Genomic DNA, 16,671 nt, shown 5'->3' on the forward strand with positions numbered 1-16,671 from the left:
AGGTCACCCCTCACCAGCAATAGCGCCGGAGTTTTTTATAGGGGACTCAGAAATTAACCTGATCAAAAGTTGAGAGAGAGAGAGAGAGAGAGAGAGATGGCAGAAATGTACTGCTACAGGGAGGCGTTGCCCTTCGCAGCCATGGTGACCATGGAGTGTATCAACGTCGGCTTAAACACACTTTTCAAAGCAGCTACTTTGGCGGGTATGAGCTACCATGTTTTCGTTCCCTATGCTTATGCAGTAGCTGCTGTTGTTCTCCTTCCTGCTCCTTTCGTTTCCCACAGGTTAGTTAATTCCCTCTTTCCCTCTTAAGTACCTAGTAAAATATAGTAATTGCTACATGTATAGTTGGTTTCTGACAGAAAATGCATGGACTAATTATCTGTATCATGTTGCTTTGATTTTTATGCAGATCAAGAGTACTTCCTCCACTGAGCTTCTCTGTACTCAGTAAAATTGCTCTTCTCGGGCTTATAGGGTATACATATTCTTGACACACAATATTTATCAACTGGAATTGAAGTTCATGTCTAGCCTTAAATTCTTTACTTTCAGTGAAAATCAAGCGAGTAGTTTTCTCTGTTTCTTAGTTACAATGATTTGTTGTGTTAATGATCGATGGAGTAGGAGCTCGTCTCAGATCATGGGCTACACTGGCATCAATTATAGCTCACCAACTCTCGCTTCAGCCATCAGCAACCTCACGCCAGCTTTTACTTTCATATTTGCCATCATCTTCAGGTACTTTCCTCTTCTTTTAATCTCTGTTATTTACATGAAGAATTCACCTCTGGTTTTCTTTTATTTGGAGCTTAATCTTCCGAAACAGTTCACAGTGTTCGTTTATTACAAGGATTTTAGTTTTTATTTGTTAGAATCTTGCTTTTCTTTGATTGGTTAGATCCCTCGGTCCCTCCTTGACCTAGCTCTCTCAACTTTTCCTTCATTTAGAGGACGATCGATGCTTGATAACATGAACAACTTGATTTGAAAATATTTTTATTGTCAAAATAAATAAATAAAATTCTGAACAATTCATTGAAAAATCTTGCCAAAGAGACAAGCTACACACACGCACGCACGCACGAAAAGCAATCATGGTTGTTTTTTCTCTCTTGTCATTATTTTCCATTTCATTGAAGTGACTCTCCTTTTTATGTTCTCTTAAAATCTATCTGGAAAAAATATATAGAAAATCTATTTTTTGTGAAATAAAAGATATAAAATTTATATTATATTTTTTAAGGACCAATAAGTTTACTTTTATAATTTCATTTCAAGAAAACCAGATTTTAGTATACTATTTACATTACCCTTTTCATTTATTGTTTAAAAAATTCTATCGAGAGGTTATTTTTTCTCAATTATATAATTAGTTCATGATTCTAATATAAAATCAAGCGAAACTATGATTATATTTAAAAAAAATTATATTTATAAATTCTTTGGTAAACAAATTAATGATCATTATCATAGTGAGATGCTTCAAACTTTATTTTTCATCAAAATCTAAACTCGTACCATAATTTCATCACAACATGAGTCCTTTAGTTGTTTTAACAAAAAAAATCAAGAGAATGTGTATTTTGGCTAAATGGCCAAAAATATATTTTATTATATTATAAAGTTCTTCCTAGAGAAAATGGTAAATAGCAAGATATAATACATGGAAAACATTGAAGAATTCACCTGATCATGTAAATCGAAGAAGTGAACTTAATTGTGCTAGCTTTTCTCAATGTATTAACACCTAAAATTAGAGCAAATTATTAATTGAAGAGAAAATAATTAGAAGTATGATAATAGTTATTTTTTAAAAATATTTTTATTTGAAAATATATTAAAAAAATATTTTTAAAAAAATGAATTTTTATATCAACATATCAAAATAATTTAAAAATATAAAAAATTAATTTTAAATAAAAAATCAAAATTTACCTAAATCCCTGTCTAATATATATATATATATATATATATATATAGTAAGGAAGGAAGCTATTAAGTATATAATAATTGCTGGACGGTTTCAATTATTTTCGAAAGTTGAAAGATGAAAGTCGTGCGAGTCGAAACCAGAATTAAGGATGTAGACTTGAAAAAACAATAAAATTCTGATTCTCTTACCAAGTTGTTTTCTTTCAAGGACCACTCAACACAACACAACAAAACTAGTTATTCTTCTTTTATATATTCATATTTATCTTTGCTTTTTATCAAATTGCTATCAAAGAATGGAAAGGGTTGCGTTACGAAGAACAAGCAGCCAGGCCAAGCTCCTGGGCACCATCTTGTCAATTGCAGGTGCTTTTGTAGTGACTCTCTACAAGGGCCCGCCAATAATTATATCGTCGAAATCCTCCGTTCCGCTCAGTCAACATCTTCTAATTATATCGTCGAACTCCTCCGTTCCGCTCAGTCAACATCTTCACTCGACAAACAGCAATTGGATACTTGGTGGCATACTTCTCACTGCCGAGTATGTTCTAGTTCCGCTATGGTACATTCTTCAGGTATACTATACAGTATCACATTATTGCTTAATTTCTCTCGCTTGCTTCTGTAATTGCGTTAAGAATCTAGAATAATGTTTCTTGATTTACAGACACAGATAATGAAGGAGTACCCGGCAGAGTTAACGGTGGTCTTCTTTTACAATCTAACTGTTAGCATCATAGGGGCAATTGTTGCACTAATTACAGAAGGAACTTCGAGTGCTTGGTTAGTGCGGCCAAATATAGCACTAGCTTCCATTCTTTGCTCGGTGGGAGACCATTGCGAAACAGACAATTTGCTTTTATTCGCCGCTGTATATATACAGTTTCTAATCCTTAATCGGTCTTTTGTGTGTGTATGCTGTGCAGGGTCTCTTTGGGTCATGCCTGAACAATACTGTTCACACATGGGCTCTGCACTTGAAGGGACCTGTCTTTGTAGCAATGTTCAAGCCATTGTCGATTGCCATTGCTGTTGCGATGGGCGTCATGTTCCTTGGTGATACTCTTTATCTCGGAAGGTTTGCCAAATCTCTCAACCTGATTTATATACAGTAACACAGCTATAGCTTGCTCCACTCTAAGCTTCGTGATCGACATGCATGAAAATACATAAAGAAAATTGATTTTTGCTCCTCCTTCTTTCCCTTTGAAAATATATAGAAATATTATTACCTTTGGCTAGCATTATTGACAAATATAATAAAATTCATTATAGGAGTAATTCAACTAGAAAATCTAGAGTCGAAGAAGAGAGCGATTCATTATAGGAGTAATTCAACTAGAAAGTCTAGAGTCGAGAGAGAGAGAGAGAACATTTCCAATTGGTTTATTGTTTCTGTTAATGAAGGTTTAATTCATCCCTGAAAACGATTCTAGTACAGCATATTGCTTTCATCCCTGAAAACGATTCTAGTACAGCGTCATACAGCATATTGTTGAGTTCATCGTCCCGCAAAATCAAGAGAGCACAAAGTCTCAGAATTAACTATACCTTAGTCCCTGTAGGTTATTGAAACTATTGAGTAAGTCCATGTAATTTAAAAAATAATCAAATAGTAAGGATTAATTGATTAGTTCTGTTAAACTACAAACCAAATTATAATTAACTCCATAATCTCCATCAACTTTGAGATGTATGCAAGAAAAACACAAAGCTTCTTTATTTCGTGTGAATTTTTGCAAACTCTATCCTGTATTTTGCAGTTTGATCGGAGCAACAATTATATCTATTGGATTTTACACCGTAATGTGGGGGAAAGCCAAAGAAGAGCTGGGTGATGATTGCAATGCTGCTAAGCCGGAATCCTCGTGTGCCCAGAAGGTCCCTCTATTACAAGGCTACAACGCTACGAAGCTACAAGATGAACAAGCGTAGGTAGGAGCAGACAGACTTTATATGTACATAAAATTAACGGCAAAAGCCAAATTGTTCGACAACCATCCAGTTCTTGGAAAAGAAAATGGCATCCATGGTCAGGCCTTGGTTTGTATATTGAGAATTGAGATCCTCAAACTCTCCCAGCTCTAGTCAGGTAATTGCACAAGTTCACATCACACTTATGTCAAGAAAACCTTTCTTTGAAGGCTACACATTGATGAATCACAAATTTATTTATAATACACAAATGCTAAGTTGTGATAAGGATAAACATATGATAAAAATATAAAAATTGTTATACATGATACTAGTTATTTCATCTGATCTGAGCGTCGTAATGCATCATAAGGTTTTTTTAAAAAATTCATGGGTATATAGGTTATTTTTTTTAGAAAAATTTAAAATATAAATCAAAATGTTTGTAAAAAAAATTAAAAAAAATTAAGAGATAAATATAAGTCAAGATATTTAATATTACAATATTAGTTATTTACCTGGTTATATTTAATAAATTTATTTTTCACAAAAATCAACACACATTAAATAAAAAAAAAGAAAAATATTGCATGCAAGGCTATATAAATTAAAAACTTTGTAAGAAAATAAATGTTTTTTATTAAAAAAATAAGTTTAATCTATATAAAATATAAAAATAAATTATAGATTAACCAAACTAACTTTATAAAAAAATCAAATATATTCTATGTAATTAAAAAAATAATTATTATTTTAAAAAAGCTAAATAAGTAAAAGAAATCATATAGAAGGAAATTAATTAAAACACAAATGCAAAAATTATTTTGAAAAATATATATAAAAAAAATTAAAAAAAATGTTTTTCTTTCATAAAAAGAATAAGGCAATGCAATGTGGCCTTGATAATTTAGATTTTGTACCTAGTCCATAAAGTAAGGCCATTTTTTCTTCTTCTTTAAAGTGAATGGAGTGGACGATAGTCATCCATCCCATCATTCTTTGTCAAAAATAAAAAAGACAACACATCTTTCATCTATCTCAATAGATCAATGTTGTATGTTAATGCTAGTATATGGCAATTGATATGGTTTTCTTTTATTTTTCACCCAAAAATTTATTTTAACCCAGAACATCTAAAAACATTCTATGAATCTTATTAAATTAATTTATGATTTTTAAAAATACAAAAACCATAAATCAATTGGAAACTATAAAACCTTTTGTGGCTAGATATGATTTTTACATGTTTTCAAGAAAAAATCACATGATAGTAACCCCCTCATTATATATAATATTTTGACATAAAAATAAACTATTTTGATAGTTTAAATTTTTCTAACAACAAATTTATCTTTTTTAAGCTAGCGATTTTTGCTCTCTCCTTCACAAAAAAAACCAAAAAACAAAAAAAACAAAATTTATTATTAAAATTTATTTGTGTAAAATTATAAGCACTAGTAACCTCATAGTTAAAAAAGATGGAAGATGAAAGTAAATTTTTTAAAAAAATTTAAATTTATCTTTTATGTTATCCATATTTTTTATTTTAGTTTCATGTCTTTTAATTCAATCCAAAAATTATACAATTGGACTTCAATTTAATATGAAAAGGTCTCAATTATACAAATAAAAATTTTAAGAACCAAGTTGGTTTTTAAAAAAATCTCATTATGACAATTAACAATGAAATATGCAAGAGAGAATAGTAAATGTGCCTGTAGTAAAAGAGCCACACCTTTTATATTATAGTCAATGGTTTCTAATATTTCCTTTTAATTTGATTTAGAATCATAAAAATTCAAATCAAAATGGCAAGGGTTTTGATATAATAGTTTATTTTTAATCAAATCCATGAAATTATTTTTAATAAATTATAATTCATCCAAAAGTACTTTTAATTATTTAAGAGTTCTATTTATTCTTTTCTTTACTAAACTATATATCTTGCTTCTAAATTGATAATTACCTCAATTTTGTGTTATTTCCTTAAACTACATTGGACATTCTTATATTTGTATGATTGTAGTACATATAAGGTATATTTTAACATATAAACAAAAACTCATATTTTATAAAAAGTATTGCATAATTTTTTTTCTCTCAATCCTTAATGGATGATGAGAGACTGCGGAATACAAAACAAAATAAGTTCAAACAAAATTATAGCCGTTAGAAAGGCCTCAATATCAAATGAGTTCAAACGAAATTCGACCGTTAGAAATATATCAACCCTAAGCCTCCATCATTCACCCCTCTCTCTGAAGAAAGGAAAGCCACTTTTCTCTGGATTCAAATAAAAAAACCAAGAAAGACTCCAAAATGGTGAGTGAAGAACAAAAGGAGAGTCCTAGAGTCCGGATGCAATCAAACCCAGTTGACAATAGCCAAAATATGGAGAATCTTTTCAGTCCCAGATTCAAATCCGTGGCTGCCATGGCTGGTTGGGACGAAGAATCTATCCTTTTCGCAAGCCTTATTGTTGAAGACACGCCAGAAAGACAGTTCAGACATAAGAAACGCTCCGATTTGCACTTCAAGACTCCACCTTCAACCAATACAAGAAGGTACTATTTCCAACAAGACCCACCAAAAAGAAAGAAGTAATTTTCTTAAAGCTGTACCCCCTTTTGTTCCTAAGAAGATTTTGATGAGAAAAATCAAAACTTGGAAATCCTAGCTTTGATTTCAAATACTTACTCGTTTCTCTTATTTCTTTTTTAAAAAAAAATGAAAGGGGAAAAGCTAAGTATTTTCTTTGTCCGTTAGGAAGCGGAGGGATCAGAAGAAGAGTCCGATTTCAATTCCTGTACCTATTCTAAATCTTGAAGAAGAGGAGGAACTTGTAATGAAAGGTACTTTCCCTTTTATCTTCTTGAAATTGGGTTATTTGTGCTTCCAATTTTTCATGGCTAAGAATTGAGAAAGTCAAATTCTTTTGATGTTTTGGGTGAAAAGAAAGTGAGAAAAAGAAGACGGAGACGAGAATTGCTGTAGATGAAGAAAGTAAATTAGGAGGAGACAAATTAGCTAAAGACAACCCTGATGCTTCTTGCTCAAACTCAGCTCTTCCTTGCATGGATAAACTTAGAGAAGAGCTTTCTTGTGCTGTAAGAGTCTATATTTTTCTTGTATTGTTTTCTGTTTTGACTTTAGTCGACTGAAATACACAACTGTATTTTCTTTCTTCTTTCTTTATTACTTTTTTTTCTTTTTCAATTGGGGTTTAATGCTCTTGTTACTCTTGGCAGATTTGTTTGGAGATTTGCTTTGAACCCAGTACCACTTCTTGTGGACACAGGTAAAAGGAAAACACAACTTTGTACCTTTTGGCTTTCCTTGTAAGAAATGGATCTTCATTTAGCCATTGGATTTCTCTATAAGAGAGCAATTAAAGGGCATATTACTTTATTTGATTCCGATGAGGGCTTAAAATATGGGATTCTCTAGTTGTGAGTTAGTTTGAACAGTTATGTTCATGTATATTGTATACAGCAGGGATCGTTTCATTTATATTAATGGAGTGGTTTCTCTTTGTTTGCAGTTTCTGTAAGAAATGTTTGCGATCTGCTGCTGATAAATGTGGGAAGAAATGCCCAAAGTGCAGGCAACTGATAGGGTGAATTCAATTACTATCTTCGAATTTATTAGTATCTAGGTTTAGTTATGGGGGATTTTGAAGTGGTTAGACAATTTTTTGACATTGCCTTGTTGTATTGTGGGAATTGCAGCAATAGCAGATCCTGTACGGTGAATACAGTTCTTTGGAACACAATACAGCTTCTGTTTCCTCAAGAAGTTGAAGCAAAGATGGCATCGGGCAGGAAAAACCAGAAAGAGCATCGAAGCTCAGAAAGAAAAACCAATAATGATTTAGGAAGCCGAAACGTTCGGCCTTCCAGAGCGTCATACAGAGACACAACAAGCGTTCAGCCTTCTAGGGTGCCAAACAGGGGAGCGATTATCAATAGAGGCATGTTGCGCCAAGATGACCCTTCTACTAGAGTGTCAAACAGAGATGCAAGTACGAGTAGAGATATGTGGAACCAAGACGAGGAGGATACTCCATTGGTGCAAAGATTGCGAAGAAGAGAAGCTCTTGAGCGGCTAATATTAAGCAGAGAAGCAACTGGGAGGAGAAGAAGAGGGATACCAAGCCAAGATGAGGATACTGCATTAGCTCTAAGGCTGCAGAGAGAAGAGTTTATGGAAGCTTTTGGGGGAACTCAAGAGCAATCAGGAATCTCTCTTTCATCAGCTAGAGCAAACTTGAGAGTCATGGCATCTAGAGCCGCCATTAGCATTCATTCTAGAGGCCGGCCTATATAGTTCTTGAATGTAGTTCCTTGACATTTTGATGTTTGGTTTGTATCACCAAATCCTTGATATTTTGAATGTAGTTCCTTGACATTTTGATGTACTCCAACTCACTACTGCTGGCAATTGTTCCACACCTAACTGCTCTCCTCATCTGTTTGCCATAATAACATTGGCCTTGCTGTTACTTTTGCATTTGTGCCTTCTGATGTCCTTTGTGCATGTAAAATAAAGGGGAATGTGAATCTGCAAGATTCATGGGACTTTGAACTCCCTGTTCCTCTGTTGTTGTCAACACTGTTTTGTTTTCCATGATTTTTAATGGAACATTTGATAGATATATATCTGTTTATAGGCACATGATATCTTATTTCAAATATATGTTTGATTTTTACACATTTTCCAATTAGCTTCCTTTCTCTTTTTCTTATGGGAAACAACTAAATAAGAAAAAAGGCTAGCTGGACCCAATTAAATAAGAAAGAAGCTTGGATAACAAATATAACATTGGACACGAAGTAGCATTCCATATGCTCTTTTAGTGTGCCTATGATAATATGATGCATAATGATTTTGTAAAAGGTTTTTTCTTAATTGAGAATATATCTAAATAATTTTTTTATATCAATATATTAAACATTGAAAAACACTTAAAAACATTAATTTTAGATAAAAAAATTTAAAAAAACATTTTTAAAAAATAAGTTGAATCGCAAAAACAAAACATTTTTAATTAAATGGATTACTTAGATAATAGTTAGAAGTTCATTTTAAATAGAAATAAATTAATAGATATATCTGAAACTAAATTAAAAGTAATACCCACTCACTTTTAAATATGAAATTTTGTTGAAAAATATTTTTTGATAAAAATACTTTAACATGAAACATCAACTTGTTTTTATTAAAAAAATAAGAATAAATGAAAAATTAATTTCAAAGAATTCATGAGAATATTATCATGGTTGATATTTTTTATAAATCCAAAAATCGTCAATTCCACATTGAAAGCTTATAAGACTCTTTTGTAGCATATATAATAAGAAGTTGAAGAGTAAAAATTGAGCATTAAAGCACCAAAATAGTTAAAGAATAGAAACCGTACACTAAATGGGTTTTAGACTTAAGTCATATGCTTTGGCTCGAGTTTAGATTTGCTGTAAAATAATTTTTTGATTTATAATTTTTTTTTAAAGTGTAACCTTCTTAAATAAACAATAATATTCCTCTCACTGAATAATTTTATTTTCTAAGTAAAAATATTTAGTTATTAAAAACAAAATTGTCAAGTTTTATCTTTTATGATAGGTAATTAGGGAAAAATAATGAGAATTAATTTAGATAATTATTAAAATTAATTTTGCATCAATTTTGGTTAAAAATTCATAACATAAAAGAATTAACATAAAACAATAACTCTTTAACCTTTTCTCCTTTGCTTTTTCCAATATTTTTGCTTTGTTTTTCCTTTAGTCATTAAATTCAAGTTTTTTCATAAAAAATAATTTTTATTATGTTTTTCTAGTTTGTGGGCCTTGTTTAGTAGTGCAATTAATCAAGGTGGTATTTTTAGAATCCTATTAAGCTAATTACAATTAATCTATTTGCACCAAATGATAAATAAAATTTTAAAAATAAATGATACGTGATAATGATGTGATCTACTTTATTATTATTATTATTATTATTCTAAATACTTTAATAAGTAAGTATACTAACCAATCTTGAAAACTTATTTCGTTAAACAATCATATAATTCAAGTCATTCATGTAATCAATGTAAAAACACAGGTTATTTGATTTATATACATCCTCTTAAGGATAAAAGTTATAATATAACTTTGATTCCAAAAATTAATATCATTAACCATAAAGGATCCAAAAAGATAAACACCTCTTATTATATTTTAAATCGTGTTATCTTAATATTATAGTTGAAAAAAACTTTATAAGAGCTTTAAAAAGAGAGGAAACCAACATCTTGTATTTGAAGATTTTTTGTTCAAAATGTTGTATTCTTAACACTAAAAATAAATTATATAAATTTGATGTTAATTTTTTTTCTTAGTTATTCCTCTCCAAGCAAAGCATATAAAGTTTATAATAATAGAACATTTTATCTTAAAAAATTTATACATGTCACATTTGAGAGAAATTAAAATAATAAAATTATTGAGATTTTAGATGATATTAATAAAAAGTGTTTGCAATTATTATGTTAATATGGTGTTGAGATGGTAAACTCATAAAAAACATTGATACAAATGAAGGTATTTGATATTGCTAATAAAATTATCCTAAAGAAGTGCGTTGCTATCAGGCCGTGGATTATACCTTATTGCTTTAAAAGTAAACTAGATGGTCCAGAACTTGTAAAGAACTGGTATGGTGGAATATATATATATAAGAGAAATATTTTACTGTATATCTCATCTCAACATATTATAGTATTTCTTTTCTAATTTATACTTTTTTATTATTACAAGTATACCCTCTGATGTTCGTTGGGAATTCAGTTTTATAATATTTTTTAATTTATTTTTTAAAAAAGTTATCTAAGTCTTATTATTCAGATTATAAGTTTGATGAATCGACTTGGTTGATTAATTTATTTTTTTCTAATTATTTTTTTAATATTGAGTTGATTAAGAATTAAGTTTTGTGATTTATTTTGATTTATTTTTTATAAAGTTATCCATATCTTATAACCGGAGTCATGATTTTAATAGGTTTACTCCAGTTGAATTGAGTAATTCTTTTATGCTATTTTTTATTTTTTAAAATTTTATCTTTCAATATTAGATTGATTGAAAATCAAATTTTATAATTTATTTTAATTTTTTTTATATTGGGTTATCCCAATTTTAGACTTGAGTCACTAGTTTTACAGGTTGACTCAGGTTAGTTTTTGTTATTTTTTAGTTGATTTTTTTTCAATGTAATCCTTCAGCATTAAGTTTATTAGAAATTGAATTTTATAATTTATTTTGATTTTCTTTCTATAGGGTTATCATGGTCTAGTATGTAGATTTTTAGATTAACTCAAGTTAACCTGAATCGATCCAATGCGTTGATATTTATTAAAAACAATCTCATATTAATATTTATTTTAAGTCAAATTATATTTTTACGGGTCATTTGAATTATTTTTGAACTTGTTAAATTAATTAAATCATATCATATTAGTTCTCAGAAACAAATATATTAGAAAAGATATTAGAAATGCCTACATGTTTTTTACATTAATTTTTTTTTTGTTAAACCTACATTCGTGGTACATGCCAATGATTACTATTCACTATGTCACAATTAAAAAATTAAGAGACCGTTTGGAATCCTTTGAATTGATTTAATTAAGAGATTTTAATGAAATTTTATGTTTAAAATCATTTTGAAAGTAAAGAATTGAATTTCATATGCAATTCAATCTCTAAAAACAGTCCAAAAGTAAAGTAAAGAAATTAACGTTAAAATTAGCTTCTTTAAAATACTCATATCTATAGTTTTTTAGAGACCTTTGAAAGAATAAGATGAAGGTGATGAGTGTAATATAAAAACTAACATAACATAAAATAAATTTTATTTCTTTTAAATATGTAAATTTAAATTATTATCGATTGAATTCAAATTGAACTTTATAATTGAATTATAATAAATAATTAATTCTAAATAACTTAATACGAGAATTTTAGGGTCCATTCATTAATATAAAACTGAAAATTCCCTAAATATGCTTTTAAAACTCAGTATAAATTTAGAAAACTAAAAAAATAGTTTTTAAGGATAAAAAAATATTACATCTGAATAATAAACTCTAATTTTTTTTTCACTCTAGTTTATTTATAATAAACTTTAGTTTTTTTCACCATGGACATTACCTCTCTATCTTGTAGTGTGTCTAAGGAGAGTACAAAAAACCTCCGGCTTGTTATTGCTCAAGGCCTATTGTAACAAGTTTCGACTTTGCTACAACATGTTTCTTGGAATAGTACAGTAAAGGCTTTTTTTATATATAGCATATTTTGAAATCTTGAAGGGAAACAACAGATATGAGTATTTTAGAGAAGAAAATTTTAACGTTAATTTCTTTTCTTTATTTTTGTACTGTTTTTAGATATATATATATATATATATATATATATATATATAATTAGGATCCAAAATAAATATTTTTTATCTGGTATCAAAACTTACTAGGATATTTCTAAAGATATTAATATTTACTAGACGTGTCTCTTTCAATCTAAGAATATTTACTAGCATAGAAGGCTGCACACAACTACAATGATTGAGACTTTTAGATAAAAATATTTATTAAATTTTGAAATTTAAAAGTTGTTAAGAGGTAAAAAACAATCCACAATATTGTTTAAAATTATATTGCATCCTTTTTTAAGACCAAACCAGTCTCTAATAATTTAATATCACATAAGCACCCCCCTAAAAAAAATGAACATAATTCTTAGAACTTCACTCAATTTTATCCTTGAATATTTTTTATTGAATCCTCAGCTTCTCGCGCCACCTCCAACTTGATCCTTGATTTTAGAACTTTTCAATTTACCCCTTGGTCTTTAAAATTCAAATTTCTTGTAATTGAATCCATGATTACACCAATTAGGCTTTTAAAAGTTTTTAAACCAAATCTCTTCTTATTCCAAAAGCATTTTTGGATTTTAAAAAAAAAATCTTTAGAGATCTAAAATTAGGTTTGACAACCTCAATCTATATATGATTACATTGATAAGACTATGTGGTCTTACATTTAGTCTTCAAAACATAAAGGAAAAGGTGTTTACATAGTGAATGTGTAAGAAAAAAAGTAGAGACTAAGTAATCTATTAGGTTTAAACATCAACAACTTTATGTCGACTAAGTCATTCCATCCATGCCTAAATGGCCTACACCATCATCCTAAACGGACTAGTACTTACATGTCCATAGGATTAGCCCAAACATATGTATTGTAGGTTAACAACCCCATCTACGATATCATGGACCTTCTAACAACTATTTTTTAGGCTTGACCCATAAGAAGTCTAATACTAGAACACATTATAATACATAGATGAGTTCTAAAAAAGTTAATATGGTATTGCATTCTCTTTAATTTATATGACCCACCTTTTGATTCCAATGATCACTTCCTTTATAATTTTTTAAAGGGCACTTCTTTTATTTTCAATCACTCTCAAGTATCAACCTTTTCACTAATAGTACAATAAGACACAACAACCAATATACTTGCAATAAAAAGTAATTATTATTCATTATTACACCATACTCCACTAAATAAGCTAACGTAACTAAGTTTTATAAATAACTTAGCTTACCACATAAACTCTTTTTTAAAAGTATAAGTTTGTTCAATAATACAAAACTACATTCAAAGCACTAGAGTATACCATAGAAGGCAATAAAGTCACATTACTTTTCTATTGCTTCTATTCCACTCTCCATATATTTTTTCTATTCCTCACATTATTTTTCTAATCAACATGCTTATTTCCTCCTACATTTACTAATTTAAATATCAAGTGGTCCTCTATTCTGATAGTTGACTTGTTTTTACAGGTGGGTGTGGAAGTCACCTTTTCAACCTATTAAGTAGTGGTTAAGTCAAATCACCTTATTAACAAGGTCAAGCCTAGTCACTCCATTAATTTAAGACACAATCATAACAAACCCAATCTAGTCTCAAGGTTTCATAACTTTTTGTATAATTAATTGATAATTGATATTAGATCACTTGATGCAAAGACAAAGGTGGACTTTAAATTTGTAAAGCTCAGAAACTAATTACAACCTTGGTGGTCAAATTCGACATTATATTAAAATCAAACAATAGAAGCAAGTCTTGAATGGAACTTCAAAATTATTAAAGAGAATATTAGAATAGAAGTATAATATGATTTTGGTAGAGCAAATAGATGCAATATGTTTAAAGGATTTAAAATCATACAACAATCTCTTAAACAAATGGATAAAAATAGTATCATTATACCTTTTTCTATTTTGAGTTTTGTTGTATATTGGTAGTTTGGTTATGAGATCAGAGTGGATAACTAGTCTTAGAAGCAAGATTTCTAGCTATTTTTTTTTAGAGGTTAAAAGAAACTACAATTTATGATTGATTGAATTTTTGTTCATATGTTAATTTCAAATAATTGGAGGGTAATAGAGAATTAACTAAAAAAAATAAAAAAGTTGATGGAACTCATCTATCAAAGGAAAATTTAGTAAGCTCTAAGTAATGTGTAATGTATATATGAGGATGTCCTAAAATTCAATATGCTCGAGAATGAGGTTATTTGGTATTTGGATAATGGTTAACCAAATATTCAAGTTAATATTTCTTTTTTCTTAGTACACGAAGTACATAATAGATGGTAAATGTCCTAATACTTGTAAAATAATCTCTCTTGATTGGATTTAGGAATACTCCATTAATAAAGTCAGTAACTTCAAAAGAAAATGGTAATAAATGAAAGAAAGAGATTTACACTCCAAGAACAAGATTGTTTATTCTTTTTTTTTTGTTATGATTAATGTTTTTAAAGGTTAAGATGTATAAACTTTGAGAGTATGAAAAAGTATGCCTTTTACCTAAGTGGTTCCAAAGGATATTTATACTCCTAGAACCTTGTTATTTTGATAAAGTGGATAGACTGGAGAATTATTTTTTTCTTGATGATAATAATTAGAGATAAAAATATCCTACGTATAATTAATAAGAGACAAATATTAATTAGAGATAAAAAAAAATCTTTTATATATCATTAACGATGGATAAATATTCTTTACATTTTATTAATGAGTATTCATGAGATGAAAATGTGGTAAACTCTTTGGGATACCCTTTACATATTTATAGGTGTAAAAAAATGATTACTTCTAATATGAATAAATCATGTTGATAATTTTAAAATAGAACCATATTGTCCTAACATGAATCTGTAAGACCAATTAAGTCTGGTGCGTAGCCAAATCTATGGAAGATAAGTCTAATAACTTGTCAGACTTATGATGGCTTAGGCTCAACTTATGTCTACACACATGTACATTAGGTCTGACAAGTTGTCAAACCTCTAATGTCTTAGACTTAGCTCATAGCTGAACCCATGTATATTGGGTATGGAAACTTCTCAAACTCACGATGTCTTAGGCTCACCTTATGGATAAACAAGTATATTGGATCTAACACCGGACCTATATTGTCTTGGGCTTAACTCGTAACTGATCCTAAGTATATTGGATTTAGCACCAAACCCACAATGTCTTGGGTTCAGCTCACGACTGATCCCAAGTATATTGGGTTTGACAACTTCTTAAACTCATAATGCCTTGAGCCTAGCTCACAATTAAATCTAAGTGTATTAGATTTGATATTTTACCAAACTCATATTTCTTCTAGCTTAGTTCACAACTGAACTCAAATATATTGGATATGGTATTTTATCAAATACATGATTCTTTGGGATCGACTCACTATTAAATCCAAGTATATTTCATCTAGTATTTTATCATATTTATAATTTTTTAAACAGTTAATAGATTAACTCAAGTATATTAAATATAATATTTTACTATTTTTAAAATTATCATCTTATTATGGGTTTTGACATAAAATTATTAGGTTAAAAATACTGACACATCGATATTGGGTTTCCTTTGTTGCCAAATGAAGGTGGTGGCACTCTCATGAATAATAAAATTTCGAAACATGGAATTTTGTTTTTTTGTATTGTTTTTTTTATTCCAAGGGGCTAATGTTTTAAGGCAATCTACCAGAAAATAATTAATACATAATTTTTTAGGTGAAAAATATTCATTTTCTATTAAATAATCCTTAATTCGGAAGGTCTAATTAAAAAAAATTGAAAATTTGGGTTAATTCGGAAGGTCTAATTAAAAACATTTGAAAATTTGGGTTCCTTTAGGTGAAAAATATTCATTTTCTGTTAAATAATCCTTGATTTGGAAGGTCTAATTAAAAACATTTGAAAATTTGGGTTCCCCCAGCTCTTCCTAGTTATTCCGTCCACTTTTAAGAAATTGTTCACCTTTTTTTTAATTAAAAAAAAAAACTCCTCCCTGCCATTTTCTGCTCTACTCTTTTTACAAGAATCCTAAAGATGAATTAACAAGTTCAGTGAAGGCGAACCCCACACACAGTCCATCTGAATGACTTGTATTTGCAAGGATCGGCACCTCCTCAAACTAGTAACCCCCTAACCAGTGATTTTCTTAACTTCCCTACAAAAGATAGAAAATATAAGATTTTATTATTATTTAAAATGAAAGCACGACAGTCATCAGGTTTGATAAATATCACGGTAGTTGCATTTAAGTTAACAGACAAGAAGGAGATGGAGCTGTTGGGTGCAATTTCTAGCACCTGGCCTCGTTGTTCGAGGCTCATGCCTGGAACGAAAAAGATCATTTGCCAGGACACTACAAAAGGAGAGTGTTGCTAAACTGATGTTGTAGCCATGGATGTTAATT

The 16,671-nt window shown here is 29.4% G+C and overlaps 2 protein-coding genes across 4 annotated transcripts; both read left to right on the forward strand.

Moving 5' to 3' along the window:
- Nucleotides 1-3,994, forward strand: UMAMIT41 (nodulin MtN21 /EamA-like transporter family protein). 2 transcript variants are annotated; one of them, XM_011046919.1, is made up of 8 exons: nucleotides 1-287; nucleotides 416-481; nucleotides 631-744; nucleotides 2,234-2,340; nucleotides 2,386-2,513; nucleotides 2,606-2,764; nucleotides 2,865-3,016; nucleotides 3,702-3,994. In XM_011046919.1, exons 1-8 carry the CDS (start codon nucleotides 97-99, stop codon nucleotides 3,871-3,873), a joined length of 1,089 nt encoding a protein of 362 aa, XP_011045221.1. In that variant the 5' UTR covers nucleotides 1-96; the 3' UTR covers nucleotides 3,874-3,994. The 2 variants fall into 2 exon arrangements, with proteins under 2 accessions (XP_011045221.1, XP_011045220.1); XM_011046918.1 differs by having other exon boundaries at nucleotides 2,234-2,513.
- A 2,136-nt stretch (nucleotides 3,995-6,130) lies between these two features.
- LOC105140184 (putative E3 ubiquitin-protein ligase RING1a) lies at nucleotides 6,131-8,269 on the forward strand. 2 transcript variants are annotated; one of them, XM_011046917.1, is made up of 7 exons: nucleotides 6,131-6,416; nucleotides 6,619-6,704; nucleotides 6,808-6,959; nucleotides 7,101-7,150; nucleotides 7,394-7,468; nucleotides 7,581-7,802; nucleotides 7,836-8,269. In XM_011046917.1, exons 1-7 carry the CDS (start codon nucleotides 6,172-6,174, stop codon nucleotides 8,176-8,178), a joined length of 1,173 nt encoding a protein of 390 aa, XP_011045219.1. In that variant the 5' UTR covers nucleotides 6,131-6,171; the 3' UTR covers nucleotides 8,179-8,269. The 2 variants fall into 2 exon arrangements, with proteins under 2 accessions (XP_011045219.1, XP_011045218.1); XM_011046916.1 differs by having other exon boundaries at nucleotides 7,581-8,269.
- Nucleotides 8,270-16,671: the final 8,402 nt, after the last annotated feature.

The sequence above is a fragment of the Populus euphratica genome, unplaced genomic scaffold (assembly GCF_000495115.2).
Source record: "Populus euphratica unplaced genomic scaffold, PopEup_1.0 scaffold256.1, whole genome shotgun sequence".
NCBI lineage: Eukaryota > Viridiplantae > Streptophyta > Magnoliopsida > Malpighiales > Salicaceae > Populus > Populus euphratica.